General features: G+C 36.4%; 1 protein-coding gene and 5 non-coding genes across 9 annotated transcripts in view; all 6 read left to right on the top strand.

The window, feature by feature from the left end:
• The first annotated feature begins 573 nt into the window (after positions 1–573).
• The window catches only part of LOC133639850 (H/ACA ribonucleoprotein complex non-core subunit NAF1-like), a 34675-nt gene continuing 13943 nt past the window's right edge, over positions 574–21305 (top strand). Inside the window, exons 1-7 of one of the 4 annotated variants that reach the window (XM_062033503.1) lie at positions 574–605; positions 6535–6618; positions 10063–10167; positions 14774–14878; positions 17872–17976; positions 19304–19500; positions 19575–19689. In XM_062033503.1, coding sequence (XP_061889487.1) covers positions 588–605; positions 6535–6618; positions 10063–10167; positions 14774–14878; positions 17872–17976; positions 19304–19500; positions 19575–19689 — 729 coding nt within the window. In that variant the 5' untranslated portion in view covers positions 574–587. The other 3 variants (XM_062033504.1, XM_062033505.1, XM_062033506.1) reach the window with 3 other exon arrangements.
• On the top strand, positions 4650–4770 carry LOC133640191 (small nucleolar RNA SNORA26). Its single transcript, XR_009824094.1, has one exon. It is a non-coding gene; the product is annotated as a small nucleolar RNA SNORA26 (small nucleolar RNA).
• LOC133640182 (small nucleolar RNA SNORA26) lies at positions 8658–8779 on the top strand. Its single transcript, XR_009824085.1, has one exon. It is a non-coding gene; the product is annotated as a small nucleolar RNA SNORA26 (small nucleolar RNA).
• On the top strand, positions 13869–13990 carry LOC133640183 (small nucleolar RNA SNORA26). Its single transcript, XR_009824086.1, has one exon. It is a non-coding gene; the product is annotated as a small nucleolar RNA SNORA26 (small nucleolar RNA).
• On the top strand, positions 15794–15915 carry LOC133640186 (small nucleolar RNA SNORA26). The gene has a single exon (XR_009824089.1). It is a non-coding gene; the product is annotated as a small nucleolar RNA SNORA26 (small nucleolar RNA).
• On the top strand, positions 18543–18664 carry LOC133640185 (small nucleolar RNA SNORA26). The gene has a single exon (XR_009824088.1). It is a non-coding gene; the product is annotated as a small nucleolar RNA SNORA26 (small nucleolar RNA).

The following is a 21305-nucleotide window of genomic DNA, read 5'->3' as shown; positions in this document are numbered from 1 at the left end:
ATTGTTCTCTTTTTAACTAACTTTTTAATTTATTTTAATATGATTTTTTTTTATTATTGTATTTTATATGTCCTTTATAAAACAACACAGGATGACCAAAGTGCTGCTCAAGCCTCATAGGACGATAAACAATAAACAGCAGTAAGAATAATGAATAGATACAATATAAAAATAAATAACAACTACTGTAATGAAAAAGACACATTTTCAACGTTATACCAAATGTATAATCAGTATCAGATCTATACCATTGTTGTGAGATTGATATTTGTTGTACTCTTCCATGTTTGTTTTTACAAATATCTGTCTTTTTGTTGTTTTATTTTTGTTGATATTTTTGTAATGCGTGTATTATTTTTGTTTTGTTAATTGATTATAAATTACAAATGATTTGTCCTGTGTTTGATAACAAATATGATAAACAAATTAAAGGCAAAATCATTCAATAAACTTGACATTTTCAAGTATAATGTATTAGTATCGGCAATACTGTCCCTGTATTTGCTTGTTAACTAAACATTGCCGTATCGCCCACACCACTCCACTCTTCTATCCTTCTGCGCAGGAGCGGAAGAAGCACGACCCGCATGGAGGAGAAGAGACATGTGGGTTTACCTGCATCAAGTCAAGCATTTTAACACGCACATCTCCGCAAATGGATTTCAAAGTAAAACACAAAGGTTCATCTTGTCTCGAGTCGTACCAAACCTGCCTTTAAATAATTTTAAGTTATCTGTGTTGCATTTTTTTATGATTTAATCTGTGGTATAGTTTGGTGTATATTTTCCACACCGCGGGCAATGAAATAGTATGCATGTAATACAAACGACTCTTATGTTGGAAGCTATTGACGGAAATAGGTAGTTTTACCCCGGAAATACTCATGCTGCTGCTTGCGATTTAAACAAGGTAGGCATTACATTTTCTACATTAGTTTGTCTTTTAAAACTTTTGTTTCGGATTTAGTTAACACTTCACTTCGCTATTGTTAAAGTAGGATTGAGTGACTTGTTTGTAACTATTGAGTGTTGCAGACATGTAGCTGTTTTCTTGTTACCTTGATTGTTTTGGGCATGCAGTGAAACCACGTTTAGAACGGTGAGGCTTGGAACTAATCAGCAGTCAAGAGTTACAGGGAAGAATCGTCACAAACGTCACGTATTTGGTTTCTAAGACAATATAATCGCCGGTCCATGATTTTGTACCGAACAAGTAATGAATGGTAATCGGATATTTTGTAGTCTTGAATGTTTGTGCTACGTCTCAATTGGCACACTTTCGTACTCATACTTTGAGTACGTAAGAGCGTACACACCCGGATGTTGCACTTAAAGTGCACCCAAGAAAGTAAGTGTGCACTGTGCAGTGATCAGAGGTGGGTAGAGTAGCCAGAAATTGTACTCAAGTAAGAGTACTGTTACTTTAGAGATTTATTACTCAAGTAAAAAGTAAGGAGTAGTCACCCAAATATTTACTTGAGTAAAAGTAAAAAGTATGTTGTGAAAAAACTACTCAAGTACTGAGTAACTGATGAGTAACCTGTTCGTTTAATGATGACGGCAACAAATAACGCACAAAAACATAATAATAGCAATGAGCAAATTCATAGCCAGGAATATCTCTTAAGCAACTAAAACAATAATATATATTAAATAATAATACATTAAAATTAAAATAAAAAAGGCAAATTGAGCCACAATAACTTAACAGCACCATAGGCTCAGTAGGCATTCATTGATTGATTGAAACTTGTATTAGTAGATTGCACAGTACAGTACATATTCCGTAAAATTGACCACTAAATGGTAACACCCCAATAAGTTTTTCAACGTTAATCAATTACTTAATAAATGACCAAGTCGAGGTGATCTACCTCATATATACATATACATACACACACATATCATATATATATATATATATATATATATATATATATATATATATATATATATATATATATATATATATATATATACAGTATATAATTTATATTTATTTATTTTGCCGTTTTTGTTCACATGTTAAAGGTGTTTTAATGAATATACATGCATGTTTAACATATAGATTCCTTTCTTTCATGAAGACAAGAATATAAGTTGGTGTATTACCTGATTCTGATGACTCGCATTGATTGGAATCAGACAGCAGTGCTGATAACGTCCACGTTTTCAAATGGAGGAGAAAAAAAGTTCCTCCTTTCTGTCTAATACCACATGAAAGTGGTTGGTTTTTGGCATCTTATTTGTCCAGCTTCCATATTCGTTTTTATACACTTTACAAGAAATACATTGGCGGCAAACTCCATAGCTTGTTTGCGCTGGCTTTCGGAGACTCTTATTTTGTTAGCGCAGGCGCGATGGAGCAGCACTTTTATTGTGAAGACAGGAACATAGTTTGGGGTTTTGCATTTACATTTTTGCTCCATGTTTGTATAATATATGGAAATATTACAGTTACAAAAAACACGTACGTGTGACGACAACATTTATTTTCTGCAACAAAATACGAGCTAGCATGCAACTTCAGACTGTCAACAACCTATGCATGTGCACATACAGTTCTCCTGCGCAATGTTGTGCACTTCCAGAGAGGAGGAGACTGAAAGGGACTATCATCGAGTAACATTATTATCGCAGTATTGATGAATGTGCTCAAAAAGTACTAGTACACACACTGAAATATTTTTATCAAGTTGTATTTAAATGAATATATACTTAGATAAAAAGGCACAACATATTTTCTTGCCGGAACAAAAAAAAAAAAAATTTCCGGCTTCTTAAGAGGCATATTGTTTTTATTTAGATGTTTAAATATGTTTGCCTCCTTTCATTTCAATTTGTTATGGTTTTACGGAGTTATTCTTTTTCTTAAAGGCCTACTGAAATGAATTTTTTTTATTTAAACGGGGATAGCAGATCTATTCTATGTGTCATACTTGATCATTTCGCGATATTGCCATATTTTTGCTGAAAGGATTTAGTATAGAACAACGACGATAAAGATTGCAACTTTTGGTATCTGATAAAAAAAAAGGCTTGCCCCTACCGGAAGTAGCGTGACGTAGTCAGTTGAACATATACGCAAAGTTCCCTATTGTTTACAATGATGGCCGCATGAAGTGAGAGAGATTCGGACCGAGAAAGCGACAATTTCCCCATTAATTTGAGCGAGGATGAAAGATTTGTGGATGAGTAAAGTGCAAGTGAAGGACTAGTGGGGAGTTGAAGCTATTCAGATAGGGAAGATGCTGTGAGAGCCGGGGGTGACCTGATATTCAGCTGGGAATGACTACAACAGTAAATAAACACAAGACATATATATACTCTATTAGCCACAACACAACCAGGCTTATATTTAATATGCCACAAATTAATCCTGCATAAAAACACCTGCGTGTTTGTTATGCTAGCTCCTAGCTCCTCTGCTAGCTCCTAGCTCCATAGAACACGCCAATACAATTCAAACACCTGATCAACACACACAATCACTCAGCCCAAAAGACCGTTCACCTAACCCAAGGTTCATAAAGCTTATATATTTTTAAAAAGTTACGTACGTGACGCGCACATACGGTCAAGCTATCAAATGTTTAGCAGCCAAGGCTGCATACTCACGGTACCTGATATTCAGCTGGGAATGACTACAACAGTAAATAAACACAAGACATATATATACTCTATTAGCCACAACACAACCAGGCTTATATTTAATATGCCACAAATTAATCCTGCATAAAAACACCTGCGTGTTTGTTATGCTAGCTCCTAGCTCCTATGCTAGCTCCTAGCTCCATAGAACACGCCAATACAATTCAAACACCTGATCAACACACACAATCACTCAGCCCAAAAGACCGTTCACCTAACCCAAGGTTCATAAAGCTTATATATTTAAAAAAAAGTTACGTACATACGCAAAAAAAAGTTGCGCACATACGGTCAAGCGATCAAATGTTTAGAAGCCAAAGCTGCATACTCACAGTAGCACGTCTGCGTCTTTGTCATCCAAATCAAAGTAATCCTGGTAAGAGTCTGTGTTGTCCCAGTTCTCTACAGGCATCTGTGTATCGAAGTCAAAAGTCCTCCTGGTTAGAGTCTCTGTTATCCGAGTTCTTCCATCTTGACTGCATCTTCCGGGAATGTAAACAAAGAAGCGCCGGCTGTGTACTGTTGTTGCTGACTACGTTCGAAAAATACGTCCATTTCGCACCGACAACTTTCTTCTTTGCTTGCTCAGCTTCCTTCTCCATAATGCAATGAACATGATTGCAACAGATTCACGAACACAGATGTCCAGAATACTGTGGAATTATGAAATGAAAACAGAGCTTTTTCGTATTGGCTTCAATGTGGAAGGCATATCCGTGTTCCCCGGGTTACGTCACGCGCATACGGCATCCTCAGAGGCGTTTCGAACCGGAAGTTTAGCGGCAAATTTAAAATGTCACTTTATAAGTTAACCCGGCCGTATTGGCATGTGTTATAATGTTAAGATTTCATCATTGATATATAAACTATCAGACTGCGTGGTCGGTAGTAGTGGGTTTCAGTAGGCCTTTAATGATATAGGCGCTTCACTTCCGGTTTATGTGACGTCAAGCAAGTTCACTTCCTGTTGTAGACACCTGTGTCATTCCCCTTTAAGCTTTGCCCACTCGAGACTGTCTGTGTTTTGAGTGGCCATTATGTAAGGGTAAATCAATGTCCTCACGAAAAACCTGGGTCAGGGGTTTAACCTCTGCCTCTGTATCTGTTGGGAGGAACATCTGCAACAACAAAAAAAACACTTCTGTGTCATATTCCTCCGTGGAATTGATCACTCTGTTGTAAGAAAACGCAGCCTGTATGTTCAATGTGCACAATTAAATATCTGAGTTGCTCATACAGCAATGTGTTTGTATGAGTTTAGACTGAGGTATATCATTTCTAAATAGGGAAAGACGTTAATGTCTCATGTATTTATGTTAGCGTTTTAGCTAGCTAGTGCTCGTTGGCTTGTAAGTTTATGAAAGTGCAGTTATCGATCACAGTTTATCAGTTATTTTAATTTAAAACAGTAATACTCGCCGTCGGGAGTTTTATTGCGGTTATCGTTAATACCTTTTATTGTTACATCCCTACACCCGCCCATAAATGCAAAATAAATAACTAAATGACACGCAACACGAAAAAATTAAGGTGAACTATTAAGTATAGCAGAGCTCTCCTTTCACATGAAGGATCTTTGACTAGCATAAAAAGGCTTTTTGACTTTACAGTTTCATTCATTTGAAAACATAGAAGTCTTGCATTACATAATAGGTTATACTTGTATAGCGCTTTTCTACCTTTAAGGTACTCAAAGCGCTTTGACACTATTACATGTACAAAATAAAAATGCATGTCCTGCTCCCTGGTTCTTCGCTTTCTGAAAATATGACCCCCCCATAACAGTTTAGTTGAATAGTTCTTAAAACTAGTTATATAGCCTGATTGTCTTATTTTATCATGTTTTTAAAAATGTAAACTGATTTGTGTAGTTTGTTTTTATCACAACATGGACTTTTGTACCTATAAAGAAAGTACACAATAAATGCTTATAATAACAGTAAGCATTACATGTGCATGTTATTATTTAAAGTGTTAAAATTATGTCAGAAATCTGATTAGTGGGGGTGGCAATGATTGGATTCCATAGCTGACTTTTAAGCATTTTAATGCAGTTGCAAAAAACAAAACAAAAAAACAGTGTGATCATTCACTTGAAAGGAAGAAAACAACTGTGTTAAATTAGCACAAATGATCCTTACTTACACCTTATAATTATACTGTATCTTTGACAGTGTAGTGATGTCCTAATTCCTTAATCAATTACTGTCATTGTGCACTTTGAAGTGGAAACAGAAATATAACCGTTGCGATATTTACCTGTTTCTTCTTCTTCACTCCTTTTTTAATGGTGAATTCCAACCACTCCAATTACTTACTTAAAAATTACAGGATGGTGGTGTCTATACTAGGTGGCTAACGTCAATTATTGTGCACTCACTGTTTGGAGTATTTTGACTATAACATCTGGGTACTAACGGCGCACTGCATTTTCTGTACTTCTAGTCGAAACACACTTATGTACTCAAAAAACTAATTCTAAGATAGATAATTAGATAGTACTTAAGTAAATCCATTGTATCATCACAAGAAGCTGATCAATATTATCATAATTTCTGGCAAATGTGCAAAAACAACAATGGATTTCGCACAGCACTACACTGTCGAAATGTGCGCACATAAGAACTAAGTACACGGTGTACACAGTATATTTAATTAAGTGTACAACATTTGAGTCACAGCCATGATATGTCAGTCAAGGCAAGAGTCTTTCCATAAATATAGTGTTCAATTACAAGTACAGGGAGAGAAAATAGCAAGTAAAAGCTCTTAATGAAAGTAAAATGTAGTAATTATTAAACTAATACATGAATAGATGTAACACTGCAAATATATGATTTCATGTTGTAATAATTAGTATTATGTTCAACTGTAACTCTTTCAGATGGAGCAGCTGATACAAGCCTATGGGATGTGTGAGGACATGACTACACAACAAGAATGTTTAGACACTCAAGATCAACCAGAGGCGAGTGAACATGCTGAGTCAGCCGTATCATTCTTGGTCCATGAAGGGACCATTAAGGATTTTGATGGGAAGATTTTTTTTGTGGACGCATTTCGGTCTTTAATATTACTACTGTAGCATGTTAGCAGGGTTTCCCGCAGATTGCCAAGATACCTCTGGCAGAGGGGGCGTGGTTAGGGGTGTGTTCACGATAACATCATCGTATGATTTGCATAATTAGCTATGATATGATTTTCTTTTAAAAGGCTGAAAAATGTATACATACATTTAAAAAAAAAAATCTGTTATTAATTCGAATTAAAACATGTTTTATATTATATCGTGTTGCTCTATGTTGCATTGTTTCTGCATATAGTGCAATGTACTTTATTGAGAATTATTCAAGTGTCTACAGACTTTTAGTGACTTCCTTTATGAAAAACAACTAACAACAAATCTAGCATCTTTTTCTGGCATTATTATAGACTGTACTCGTGTTTAGAGACTCTACTTCTGTCCCTCAATGTCTGCGACAAACGGCGAGTTCAGGTTACTGTCAGCGGGCATATATCGGATATATCTAAAGTACGTTCACATCGCAGACATGCTGCATCCGCTTCAGACAATCCCGTGCATATTGCCTATGTCGCCACAACATCCTGTTCTGGCAGCGCTGTCTGGGGGTCAGTCTTTTTTTGGTGGCTGGATTTTTGTGCATAGTGCGCAAATAACAGGCTATATATCACGATATTCCTACTGTAACGACCTGCTACTGGTGATGTTTAATGTTTGTGTGGTTTTGATTTGGTGTTCATTGTTCCCAAGATCGCAAACACACCATCCATGTCTGAAAGGGGATTGGCGGAGAATGAGGAAGTGTTGTTGTGTGTGTGGGGAAGGATGGAGATGAATGTGTGTGCATGGGAGGGAATATATCTTGAATTGGGCCGTTTATTAACATAAGATTGGCAACAGAAATTTAAAAATAGAATCAAACTTTTGACTTCTGCTTGAGGCCAAATTACATTATATTACTTTAATTTGTTTTAAGGTTAAAAATATATATTTTTAAGGTGTGGCGGCTAAATTTTCCGCCGCGAATACCATGATCAGTACATGGTACTTTAACTTTTTAACTTTAATTAAAGGGGAAACCCTGCGTTAGGCATGGCTGTTCAGAATTGTTCTAGGGGCCACATATTCAGGACCGGTAGGGGGACTTCATCCTTGGTTATTATTATTATTATTTTGATAACCAGCACTCTCTGTTGTGGACATTTGTTTTTGAGGTATTTCTTTTGTCAGATTTACATATTTCAGAACAAAATAGCCCTGGTATGTAAAATACAAGTGGCTACTGCAGTGGCTGTAATAGGTTGTGAGGATCTTTCATTGTGTTTGTCTGTCTTCCATACAGCAGGAGTGCTGTAGTGTTTAAGAATTTACTGCAAAAATGTTAAATCTTCTAAGTTTTAAACAGAACTGAGAGTATTGTGTTATTCTCGGGCCGCCAGTTAAATAGTCCTGCATTAGGGGCGAGGGCTAACTGCAGCCTGGTGAGTATTGTAAAATTACTCTTAATTAGATTGGATAGCTTTATTGTCATTTGTAAAAAAAAAAAAAAATTAAAAATTATTGCAAGGAAATTTCCCAACTCCCTGTTGGCATCATGGGATATACATATTTCATATCACTGTTATTTTGACCAAAACTTTCACGGTTACAGTGTCATCATCGCAGAATTAATGAATGTGCTCAAAAAGTACTTGTACACACACTGAAATCTTTTTACCAAGTTTTATTTAAATAAATAAATACATAAATAAAAATAACACGGTATATTTTCTTGCCAGAACAAATTTTAAATATTTTTCTGGCTTCTTAAGAGCCATATTGTTTTTATTTTAATAGTTTAAACAGGTTTGTCTTTTTTCGTTTCAATTTATAATGGTTTAACAGTGTTTTTTTTTTTAATGATATAGGCGCTTCACTTCCGGTTTATGTGACGTCAAGCAAGTTCACTTCCTGTTGTAGACACCTGTGTCATTCCCCTTTAAGCTTTGCCCATTCGAGACTGTCTGTGTTTTGAGTGGCCATTATGTAGGGGTAAATCAATGTCCTTCCACAAAAACCTGGGTCAGGGGTTTAATCTCTGCCTCTGGATCTGTTGGGAGGAACAACACAAACCACAAAAAAACACTTGTCATATTCCTCCGTGGAATTAATCACTCTGTTGTAAGAAAACGCAGCCTGTGTGTTCAATGTGAACAATTAATTATCTGAGTTGCTCAGACAGCAATGTGTTTATATAAGTTTAAACTGAGGTATATCATTTCTAAACAGGGAAAGACGTTAATGGCTCATGTATTCATGTTAGCGTTTTAGCTAGCTAGTGCTTGTCGGTCTGTGAGTTTATCAAAGTGCAGTTATCGATCACAGTTTTTCCGTTATTTTAATTTAAAACAATAATAATAATAACGTCAATTACTGCTTACTCACTTTTTGGGGTAATTTTACTGTAAAATCTGGGTACTAACAGTGCACTGCATTTTCTGTACTTCAAGTCAAAACACACTTATGTACCGTATTTTTCGGAGTATAAGTCACTCCTGAGTATAAGTCGCACCTGCCGAAAATGCATAATAAAGAAGGAAAAAAACATATATAAGTCGCATTTTTGGGGGAATTTTATTTGATAAAACCCAACACCAAGAATAGACATTTGAAAGGCAATTTAAAATAAATAAAGAATAGTGAACAACAGGCTGAATAAGTGTACGTTACATGAGGCATAAATAACCAACTGAGAATGTGCCTGGTATGTTAACGTAACATATTATGGTAAGAGTCATTCAAATAACTATAACATATAGAACATGCTATACGTTTACCAAAAAATCTGTCACTCCTAATCGCTAAATCCCATGAAATCTTATACGTCTAGTCTCTTACGTGAATGAGCTAAATAATATGATTTGATATTTTGCGGTAATGTGTTAATCATTTCACACATAAGTCGCTCCTGAGTATAAGTCGCACTATGAAAAAAACTGACTTATAGTCCGAAAAATACTGTAATCAAAAAACTAAGTGTATGTACAAAAGTAAATTTGTTGTAACGTCACAGGAAGCAGATCAATATTGTTATCATTTCTGGAAAATGTGCAAGGACAACAATGGATTTCAGACAGCACTACACTGTCGAAATGTAAGAACTAAGTGCACAGTGTACTTAATGAAGTGTACAACATTTGAGACACAGCCATGTTATGTTGTCAAGGCAAGAGTCTTTCCATAAATATAGTGTTCAATTACAAGTACAAGGAGAGAAAATAGCAAGTAAAAGCTTAAAATGAAGGCAAAATGTAATAATTCTTAAACTAATACATGAATAGATGTAACACTGCAAATATATGATTTCATGTTGTAATAATTATGTATTATGTTCAAATGTAACTCTTTCAGATGGAGCAGCTGTTGGAAGACAAAGTACAAAAGGTACAATCCTACGAGATGAGTGAGGACATGACTACACAACAAGAATGTTTAAACACTCAAGATCAACCAGAGGTGAGTGAACATGCTGAGTCAGCCGTATCATCCTTGGTCCATGAAGGGACGATTAAGGATTTTGATGGGAACATTTCTGAGTGCGCTGTGATGGACACTTAACGCCATCGACAAACTTGTGTAAACGCTGGATTGATGCTAAATCATATTGGATGTGGGCCAGGGCAGGCCCTAGGCTTTTTGTGGTCTTAAACAAGATTTTGTTGTGGACGCATTTCGGTCTTTAATATTACTACTGTAGCACGTTAGCAGGATTTTCTCCAGATTGCCAAAATACCTCTGGGAGAGAGGGCGTGGTTAGGGGTGTGGCCATGATGGCGTCATCTTATAATTTGCATAATTAGCTATGATGATGTGATTTTCTTTGGCCCTGCGATGAGGTGGCGACTTGTCCAGGGTGTACTCCGCCTTTCGCCCGAATGCAGCTGAGATAGGCTCCAGCGTCCCCCGTGACCCCAAAAGGGACAAGCGGTAGAAAATGGATGGATGGATATGATTTTCTTAAAAAATGTTAGAAAATGTATACATACATTTAAAAACAAATCTGTTATTAATTAGAATTAACACATTTTTAAAATTATATCATGTTGCTCTATTTTCAATTGTTTCTGCATATTGTGCAATGTACTTTGTTGAGAATTTTTCAAGTGTTGAGAGACTTTGTGACTTTTCTTTTTTGGAAAAACAACTAACAACAAATCCAACATCTTTTTCTGGCATTAGACTGTACTCGTGTTTAGAGACTCTACTTCTGTCCCTCGATGTCCACAACGAACAGCGAGTTTAGGTCGGTTGTTTTTGGTGTATTTCTTTTGTCAGAGTTACATATTTCAGAACAAGATAGTCCTGTTATGTAAAATACAAGTGGCTACTGCAGTGGCTGCAATAGGTTGTGCGGATCTTTCATTGTGTTTGGTCCAAGTTCTTCCATACAGCAGGAGTGTTGTAGTGTTTAAGAATTCACTGCAAAAATATTTAGGTATTCTAAGTTTTAATCAGAACTCAGGGTATAGTGTTATTTTGGGCCCCCAGTTAAATAGTCCTGCATTAGGGGCTAGGGCTAACTGCAGCCTGGTGAGTATCGTAATATTACTCTTAATTAGATTGGATAGCTTTATTGTTATTTGTAATTGAAATTTTCCAACTCCCTGTTGGCGTCATTGGATATAAATATTTCATATCGCGGTTATTTTGACCAGAACTATCACGGTTATTGTATCATTATTATCGCAGTATTGATGAATGTGGTCAAAAAGTAGTTGTACACACACTGAAATATTTTGACCAAGTTTTATTTAGATAAATAATTACATAAATAAACATTTTCTTCCAGAATAAATATTTTTTCTGACTTCTAAGAGTCATTTTGTTTTTATTTAAATGTTTAAATATGTTTGTCTTTTTTCGTTTCAATTTGTAATGGTTTTACAGTGTTGTTTTTTTAATGATATACACTACCGTTCAAAAGTTTGGGGTCACATTGAAATGTCCTTATTTTTGAAGGAAAAGCACTGTACTTTTTTCAATGAAGATAACTTTAAACTGGTCTTAACTTTAAAGAAATACACTCTATACATTGCTAATGTGGTAAATGACTATTCTAGCTGCAAATGTCTGGTTTTTGGTGCAATATCTACATAGGTGTATAGAGGCCCATTTCCAGCAACTATCACTCCAGTGTTTTAATGGTACAATGTAAGGCTGCAGCTAACGATTATTTTTCTATCGATTAATCTATAGATTATTTTTTCGATTAATCGGTTAATCTATAGATTATTTTTTCGATTAATCTATAGATTATTTTTTCCTTTTGCCGATTATTTTTTTATTCAAAATGAAGATGAAAAAATAAATGTAGGCCCGTTTTTTCAAAAGGCATGGCTTTTATTTACAAAAAAAAGAAGTATGGCCACTCAGTCAACATTGACAACAACATGACTAAATATTCTGTAACAATGTAAACATTTAAAACTTTTAACATTTAACAAAATTAAAAGTAGCTTATTTGCTTTTTAATGTGCAAATATAAAAGTCAACATCCAGTGCAAATCTTAATATTCTGCAATAGTATAAGCATTTCAAAAGTAAAAGTATTGCTTATTTTGCTTTAAAATGTGCAAAAATAAAGATAAACATCCAATACAAAAAAGTGCAAAACGAAATATTCTGTAACAACAGTGTAAACATTTCAACAAAAGTGAAAGTATTGCTTATTTGCTAAAATGTGCAAAAATAAAGATAAACATCCAATACAAAAAAGTGCCAATCTAAATATTCTGGAGCACTGTAAACATTAAATATTGCTTTTAAAATGTGCAAAATAAACATCCAGTCCAACACAGTACACAATAACCAATTCTACTCATTCCAGTGAGTGTCTAACAGTTGTAATGAAGAAATGTTAGCATGTGTACATGTTTGGTTCTTTTCTTGTTTACAATATTCCCAGCAGCTGAAAATAGGCGCTCAGAAGGGGTCGATGTGGCTGGAACTGAGAGCTAATTAGCCTTCACCTCAAGCCAGGATTTCTAGCGAGCTGAGCTGCAGTTTAAGTTTCTAGAAGGTCAACGGGCTCATAGTGATGTTACTAGTAGTTGACTGGGAGGTGTTTATTATCATTTGGGGAGAGTCCGCTGCCTGATGGTCACCTGCTAAACACCTATCTGCTCCACGCTGAAGCGCTGACTACATGCGCTCTGAATACGCACTGCTGATTGGCTGATAATGCTGCGTGTGTACCAATCAGATGGTTGTGTGGGTGGGACAATGCTGCGTGTGTACCAATCAGATGGTTGTGTGGGTGGGACAATGCTGCGTGCTGAGACAGAGGCAGACGGAGCAAAGCAGCTTGTTAAGACTTTAGCTTAGAAACTCGTTCGGTACACCGCCGTACCGAACCGAAAGCCCCGCACCGAAACGGTTCAATACAAAACACGTACCGTTACACCCCTAGCAGATACAAATGACACATTCATGTTTTTGTGTAATGATGACAACGTATGCTCGCGCGGACGATTGACTAGTTGATGGTTTTTTTTTCAAATGTTCGTTTATAGCCGTTGTGCTGCTATGATAGGCCATTTCCGCTCGACACAGTGTGCATACAACAACATTATTAGGCCGTTTATTGAAATACTCCCACACTATTGGCATGCTTTCCCCCCCTCGCTCGCACCGCTCACATCGTCTTCTTTGATCGTCTGCTTTGCGCTTCGCCATGACGGTAGTGTGACGTCATTATGCGACGCGTCGACGCACAAAAACGGCGTCGACGTATTTACGTAACCGATGACGTCGACTACGTCGACGCGTCGTTTCAGCCTTAGTACAATGTGTTTGCTCATTGGCTCAGAAGGCTAATTGATGATTAGAAAACCCTTGTGCAATCATGTTCACACATCTGAAAACAGTTTCGCTCGTTACAGAAGCTACAAAACTGACCTTCCTTTGAGCAGATTGAGTTTTTGGAGCATCACATTTGTGGGGTCAATTAAACGCTCAAAATGGCCAGAAAAAGAGAACTTTCATCTGAAACTCAACAGTCTATTCTTGTTCTTAGAAATGAAGGCTATTCCACAAAATTGTTTGGGTGACCCCAAACTTTTGAACGGTAGTGTACGTAGGTGCTTCACTTCATATTTATGTAACGTCAAGCAAGTTAATTTGCTGTTGTAGGCACCTGTGTCATTCCCCTTTAAGCTTTGCCCATTTGAGACTGTCTGTGTTTTGAGTGGCCATTATGTAGGGGTAAATCAATGTCCTTCCACAAAAACCTGGGTCAGGGGTTTAACCTCTGCCTCTGGATCTGTTGGGAGGAACATCTGCAACAACAAAAAAACGCTTCCGTTTCATATTCCTCCGTGGAATTGATCACTCTGTTGTAAGAAAACGCAGCCTGTATGTTCAATGTGCACAATTAAATGTGTTTATATAAGTTATGACTGAGGTATCGTTTCTAAATAGGGAAAGACGTTAATGTCTCATGTATTTATGTTAGCGTTTTTGCTAGCTAGTGCTAGTCGGCCTGTGAGTTTATCAAAGTGCAGTTATCGATCACAGTTTTTCGGTTATTTTAATTTGAAACAGTAATACTAGGTGGTAACGTCAATTACTGCGCACTCACTTTTTGGGTATATTTTGACTGTAACATCTGGGTACTAACGGTGCACTGCCTTTTCTGTACTTCTAGTCGAAACACACTTATGTATTTAATAAACTAAGTGTAACTACAAAAGTAAATCCGTTGTATCATCACAAGAAGCTGATCAATATTGTTATCATCATTTCTGACAAATGACCATGGTTTTCGGACAGCACTACACTGTCGAAATGTGCGCACATAAGAACTAAGTACACAGTGTACACAGTATACTTAATGAAGTGTACAACATTTGAGTCACAGCCATGATATGTCAGTCAAGGCAAGAGTCTTGCCATGAATATAGTATTCAAGTACAAGTGCAAGGAGAGAAAATAGCAAGTAAAAGCTTAAAATAAAGGCAAAATGTAATAATTATTAAACAAATACATGAATAGATGTTACACTGCAAATATATGATTTCATGTTGTAATAATTATGTATTATGTTCAACTGTAACTCTTTCAGATGGAGCAGCTGTTGGAAGACAAAGTACAAAAGGTACAATCTTACGAGATGAGTGAGGACATGACTACACAACAAGAAGTTTTAAACACTCACGATCAACCAGAGGTGAGTAAACATGCTGAGTCAGCCGTATCATCCTTGGTCCATGAGGGGACGATTAAGGATTTTGATGGGAACATTTCTGAGTGCGCTTTGATGGACACTTAAAGCCATCGACAAACTTGTGTAAACGCTGAATTGATGCTAAATCATAGGAAAATCAAGGACATTTCCCAACTCCCTGTTGGCATCATTGGATATAAACATTTCATAACACGGTTATTTTGACCAAAACTGTCACGGTTACAGTATCATTATTATCGATGAATGTGCTCAAAAAGTACTTGTACACACACTGAAATCTTTTGACCAAGTTTTATTTAAATAAATAAATACATAAATTAAAGAACACAATATATTTTCTTGCCACAACCAACATTAAATATTTTTTCTGGCTTTTTAAGAGCCAATGTGGGGCGGTATGGCGTAGTGGGTAGAGCGCCCGTGTCAGAAACCTGAGGGTTGCAGGTTCGCTCCCCGCCTCTTACCATGCCGTTGTGTCCTTGGGCAGGACACTTCACCCTTGCCCCCGGTGCCGCTCACACCGGTGAATGAATGTTGAATGAATGATAGGTGGTGGTCGGAGGGGCCGTAGGCGCAAATTGGCAGCCACGCTTCCGTCAGTCTACCCCAGGGCAGCTGTAGCTACGAAAGTAGCTTACCACCACCAGGTGTGTATGAATGATGGGTTTTTAACATGTAAAGCGACTTTGGGTACTTAGAAAAGCGCTATATAAATCCCAGGTATTATTATTAAATTGTTTTTATTTAAATGTTTAATTATGTTTCTTTTTTTCGTTTCAATTTTATAATGTTTTTACATTGTTTTTCTTAATGATATAGGCGCTTCACCCTCGATTTATGTGACATCAAGCAAGTTCACTTCCTGTTGTAGACACCTGTGTCATTCCCCTTTAAGCTTTGCCCATTCGAGACTGTCTGTGTTTTGAGTGGCCATTATGTAGGGGTAAATCAATGTCCTTCCACAAAAACTTGGGTCAGGGGTTTAACCTCTGCCTCTGGATCTGTTGGGAGGAACATCTGCAACAACAAAAAAACACTTCTGTGTCATATTCCTCCGTGGAATTGATCACTCTGTTGTAAGAAAACGCAGCCTGTATGTTCAATGTGCACAATTAAATATCTGAGTTGCTCATACAGCAATGTGTTTATGTAAGTATAGACTTAGGTATATTGTTTCTAAATAGGGAAAGACGTTAAAGTCTCATGTATTCATGATAGCGTTTTTAGCTAGCTGGTGCTCGTCAGCCTGTAAGTTTATGAAAGTGCAGTTATCGATCACAGTTTATCAGTTATTTTAATTTAAAACAGTAATACTCGCCGTCGAAAGTTTTATTGCGGTTTTTGTTAATACCTTTTATCGTTATATCCCTACACCCCCCTATACATACAAAATAAATAACTAAATAACACGCAACATAGAAATAATAAGTTGAACTTTTAATAATAGCATAGCAGAGCTCTCCTGTCACATGAATAATTTTTACTAGCAAAAAATATGACTTTGACTATACAGTTTTATTCATTTAAAAACATAGAAGTCTTGCATTGCATGTACAAAATAAAAATGTATGTTCTGCTCCCTGGTCCTTAGCTTTCTGAAACTATGACCCCCGCCCCTAACAGTTTAGTTGAATAGTTCTTAAAACTCGTTATATAGTCTGATTGTCTTATTTTATCATGTTTTTAAAAATGTAAACTGATTTGTGTATTTTGTTTTTATCACAACATAGACTTTTGTACCTATAAATAAAGTATCAAATTAATATATATAATAAAAGTATGCATTACATGTGCATGCTATTATTTAAAGTGTTAAAATTATGTCAGAAATCTGATTAGTGGGGGTGGCAATTATTGGATTCCATAGCTGCCTTTTAAACATTTTAAGGCAGTTGCCAAAAAAAACAAATAACATAAACAGTGCGGTCAGTCACTTGAAGGGAAGAAAACAACTGTGTTAAATTAGCACAAATGATCCTTACTTACATGTTGTAATTATACTGTGTCTTTGACAGTGTAGTGATGCCCTAATTCCTTAATCAATTACTGTCATTGTGCACTTGGAAGTGGAAACAGAAATAACCGGCGCAATATTTACTCGTTTCTTCTTCCTCTCTCTTTTTTTAATGGTGAATTCCAACCACTCTAATTACTTACTTAAACATTACAAAATGGTGACATCTATACTATCAATCAATCAATCAATGTTTATTTATATAGCCCTAAATCACAAGTGTCTCAAAGGGCTGCACAAGCCACAACGACATCCGCGGTACAGAGCCCACATAAGGGCAAGGAAAAACTCACAACCCAGTGGGACGTCGATGTGAATGACTATGAGAAACCTTGGAGAGGACCGCATATGTGGATCACCCCACCACCCCTCTAGGGGAGACCGGATGCAATGGACGTCGAGTGGGTCTGACATAATATTGTGAAAGTCCAGTTCATACTAGGTGGCTAACGTCAATTTCTGAGCACTCACTTTTTGGGGTAATTTTCCTGCAACATCTGGGTACTAACGGTGCACTGCGTTTTCTGTACTTCTAGTCGAAACACACTAATTTACTAGAAAAAACTAAGTGTAAGTACAAAAGTAAATACATTGTAACATCAGAAGAAGCTGATGAATAATGGTATCACTTCTGACAAATGTGCAAAGACAATAATGGATTTCGCACAGCACTACACTATCAAAATGTGCACACATAAGAACTAAGTACACGGTGTACACATTATACTTAATGAAGTGCACAACATTTGAGACACAGCCATGATATGTTAGTCAAGGCAAGAGTCTTTCCATAAATATAGTATTCAAGTACAAGTACAAGGAGAGAAAATAGCAAGTAAAAGCTTTAAATGAAAGCAAAATGTAATCATTCTTAAAGTAATACATGAATAGATGTTACACTGCAAATATATGATTTCATGTTGTAATAATTATGTATTATGTTCAACTGTAACTCTTTCAGATGGAGCAGCTGTTGGAAGACAAAGTACAAAAGGTACAATCCTACGAGATGAGTGAGGACATGACTACACAACAAGAATGTTTAAACACTCAAGATCAACCAGAGGCGAGTAAACATGCTGAGTCAGCCGTATCATCCTTGGTCCATGAAGGGACGATTAAGGATTTTGATGGGAACATTTCTGAGTGCGCTGTGATGGACACTTCACGGCATCGACAAATTTGCGTAAACGCTGCATTGATGCTAAATCATAGGAAAATCAAGGACATTTCCCAACTCCCTGTTGGCATCATTGGATATAAACATTTCATAACACGGTTATTTTGACCAAAACCATCACGGTTACAGTATCATTATTATCGCAGAATCGATAAATGTGCTCAAAAAGTACTTGTACACACACTGAAATCTTTTGACCAAGTTTTATTTAAACAAACAAACGTATATAAATATATTTTCTTGCCAGAACCAACATTAAATATTTTTTCTGGCCTCTTAAGAGCCAAATTGTTTTTATTTAAATGTTTAAATATGTTTCTCTTTTTTCATTTCAATTTGTAATGGTTTTACAGTGGGGTTTTTTTAAGATATAGGTGCTAATTTTTTTATTTATGTGGCGTCAAGCAAGTTCACTTCCTGTTGTAGACACCTGTGTCATTCCCCTTTAAGCTTTGCCCATTCGAGACTGTCTGTGTTTTGAGTGGCCATTATGTAGGGGTAAATCAATGTCCTTCCACAAAAACTTGGGTCAGGGGTTTAACCTCTGCCTCTGGATCTGTTGGGAGGAACATCTGCAACAACAAAAAAACACTTCTGTGTCATATTCCTCCGTGGAATTGATCACTCTGTTGTAAGAAAACGCAGCCTGTATGTTCAATGTGCACAATTAAATATCTGAGTTGCTCATACAGCAATGTATTTATATAAGTTTAGACTTAGGAATATTGTTTCTAAATAGGGAAAGACGTTAATGTCTTATGTATTCATGATAGCGTTTTTAGCTAGCTAGTGCTCGTCAGCCTGTAAGTTTATGAAAGTGCAGTTATCGATCACAGTTTTTCGGTTATTTTAATTTAAAACAGTAATACTCGCCGTTGAGAGATTTATTGCAGTTATCGTTAATACCTTTTATCGTTATATCACCGCTGAGATAGGCTCCAGCAACCCCCGCGACCCCGAAAGGGACAAGCGGTAGAAAATGGATGGATGGACGGATGGATGATTTTCTTTTAAAAGGCTAAACAATGTATACATACATTCAAAAACTAATCTGTGTTATTAATTAGAATTAAAAAATGTTTTATATTATATCGTGTTGCTCTATTTTCAATTGTTTCTGCATATTGTGCAATGTACTTTGTTGCGAATTTTTCAAGCGATCTAACACTGCAAATTTACGATTTCATGTTGTAATTTTTGTATCATTTTTCAGATGGAGCAGCTGTTGGAACACCAAGTACAAATAGTGCAAGCCTACGAGATGAGTGAGGACATGACTACACAACAAAAAAGTTCAAACACTCAAGAACAACGAGAAACAAGTGAACATGCTGAGTCAGCTGTATCATCCTTAGTCCATGAAGGGACGAATAAGGATTTTGATGGGGAAATTTCTGAAGATACAGATAGGTACCAAAGCCCACACTGCGATTACACTGTTGAGATGATAAAAGCATGTTGACATTTAATATTTCTGTTCTTAGTGACACCTCATCCTCCTCCTCGCTTTTTTCACATGCCACCGTGATTGAAAATGATGACGATGAGGGTTTAAACCGAACAGCTATCTTCAAAACCAAAGATGAACTTTTACTAGAGGTCAGTCTGTTTTGGTGTTTGAGTATAATAACGTTAATGTTTGTTTATGTGGCCCTGGGTGGAAAAAGTTTGGACACCCTTGAGTTACCGTCTTATGTTTGGGAAATTAAATGTGGGTTATTTTATGGGTGCATTGGGGATGCAGTGGTTCACATAGCTGACTTCAGTGCACTTGGGATTAATTCTCACTCAATTCAACAAGTAGAAATCACATGCCCAAGTGGCACTTTGTACTTGTTAAAAGTGTTATTGTTGTGTTAAAGTTGTAACTTTTTCAACCATACAATCAAAAATGTGGGTCTTAAGCCTGCTCTTGAAGGGAAACTGCACTATTTTCTGGATTTTGCCTATTGTTTGCAATCATTATGAAATACATTACGGTGAATGTATTTTTTTTAATGCATTCGAACTTCTAAATAAATGGGGGGGATGGGAGGTCCTCTATTCCACCCATAAAACCCAATAAAAAAACAGCCCTAAAGCACCAACAATACTCCAGTTACATTTTGTGACTTGAATATCGAGCAAGTATTAGTAACATTGTTATTATAAGCACTAACGCAGACAAGCTATTGCTAACACAGCTTGTGTGCCTATGTTTACATCCTCAAGTGGTGAGCTGCTTTCTTTGCTTGTGGAAGTTTATTGGAGAACATAAATAATGCCTCTCACCTGGGTAATAGAAGGATGAGGACATAATCTGACATGTTGGGAAACTTTGACAGCAAATTTAAGAGATTCTATCACACGGCATCCTAATGACAGCAGACCCTGTACAGTAAGTGCTATTTTATTACTGTATTTTTCGGAGTATAAGTCACTCCGGAGTATAAGTCGCACCGGCCGAAAATGCATAATAAAGAAGGAAAAAAACATATATAAGTCGCACTGGAGTATAAGTTGCATTTTTTGGGGAAATTTATTTGATAAAACCCAATACCAAGAATAGACATTTGAAAGGCCATTTAAAATAAATAAAGAATAGTGAACAACAGGCTGAATAAGTGTACGTTATATGACGCATAAATAACCAACTGAGAACGTGCCTGGTATGTTAACGTAACATATTATGGTAAGAGTCATTCAAATAACTATAACATATAGAACATGCTATACGTTTACCAAACAATCTGTCACTCCTAATCGCTAAATCCCATGAGATCTTATACGTCTAGTCTCTTACCTGAATGAGCTAAATAATATTATTTTATATTTTACGGTGATGTGTTAACAATTTCACACATAAGTCGCTCCTGAGTATAAGTCGCACCCTCGGCCAAACTATGAAAAAAATTGCGACTCATAGTCCGAAAAATACGGTATGTCTGTTGGCTCTCATGAAGTCTGCAGTAAGTAATAATCAGTGATGTAGTGGGTAAAAAGCGGACATTATGGTGCATATTTTTAAATTAGTGTGTTGCGTATGCTTATAACGATCCAAATAAATATTAAATGGATATTATATGTTGTTATTAATGTGCCCGTTACTCCATTACATACAGTATATACTTACATCACGTATATAAAACCTTACCGTAGGTGTTTGGATGTATTTAAGGGCTTTTATAGGCAGAATAGAGCATCTCCCATAGGTTCTATTAGGGCTGGGCGACATG

This window comes from Entelurus aequoreus, linkage group LG22 (genome assembly GCF_033978785.1).
Source record: "Entelurus aequoreus isolate RoL-2023_Sb linkage group LG22, RoL_Eaeq_v1.1, whole genome shotgun sequence".
NCBI lineage: Eukaryota > Metazoa > Chordata > Actinopteri > Syngnathiformes > Syngnathidae > Entelurus > Entelurus aequoreus.
Note: the sequence above shows the minus strand (reverse complement) of the source record. Positions and strands in the feature narration are given on the sequence as shown.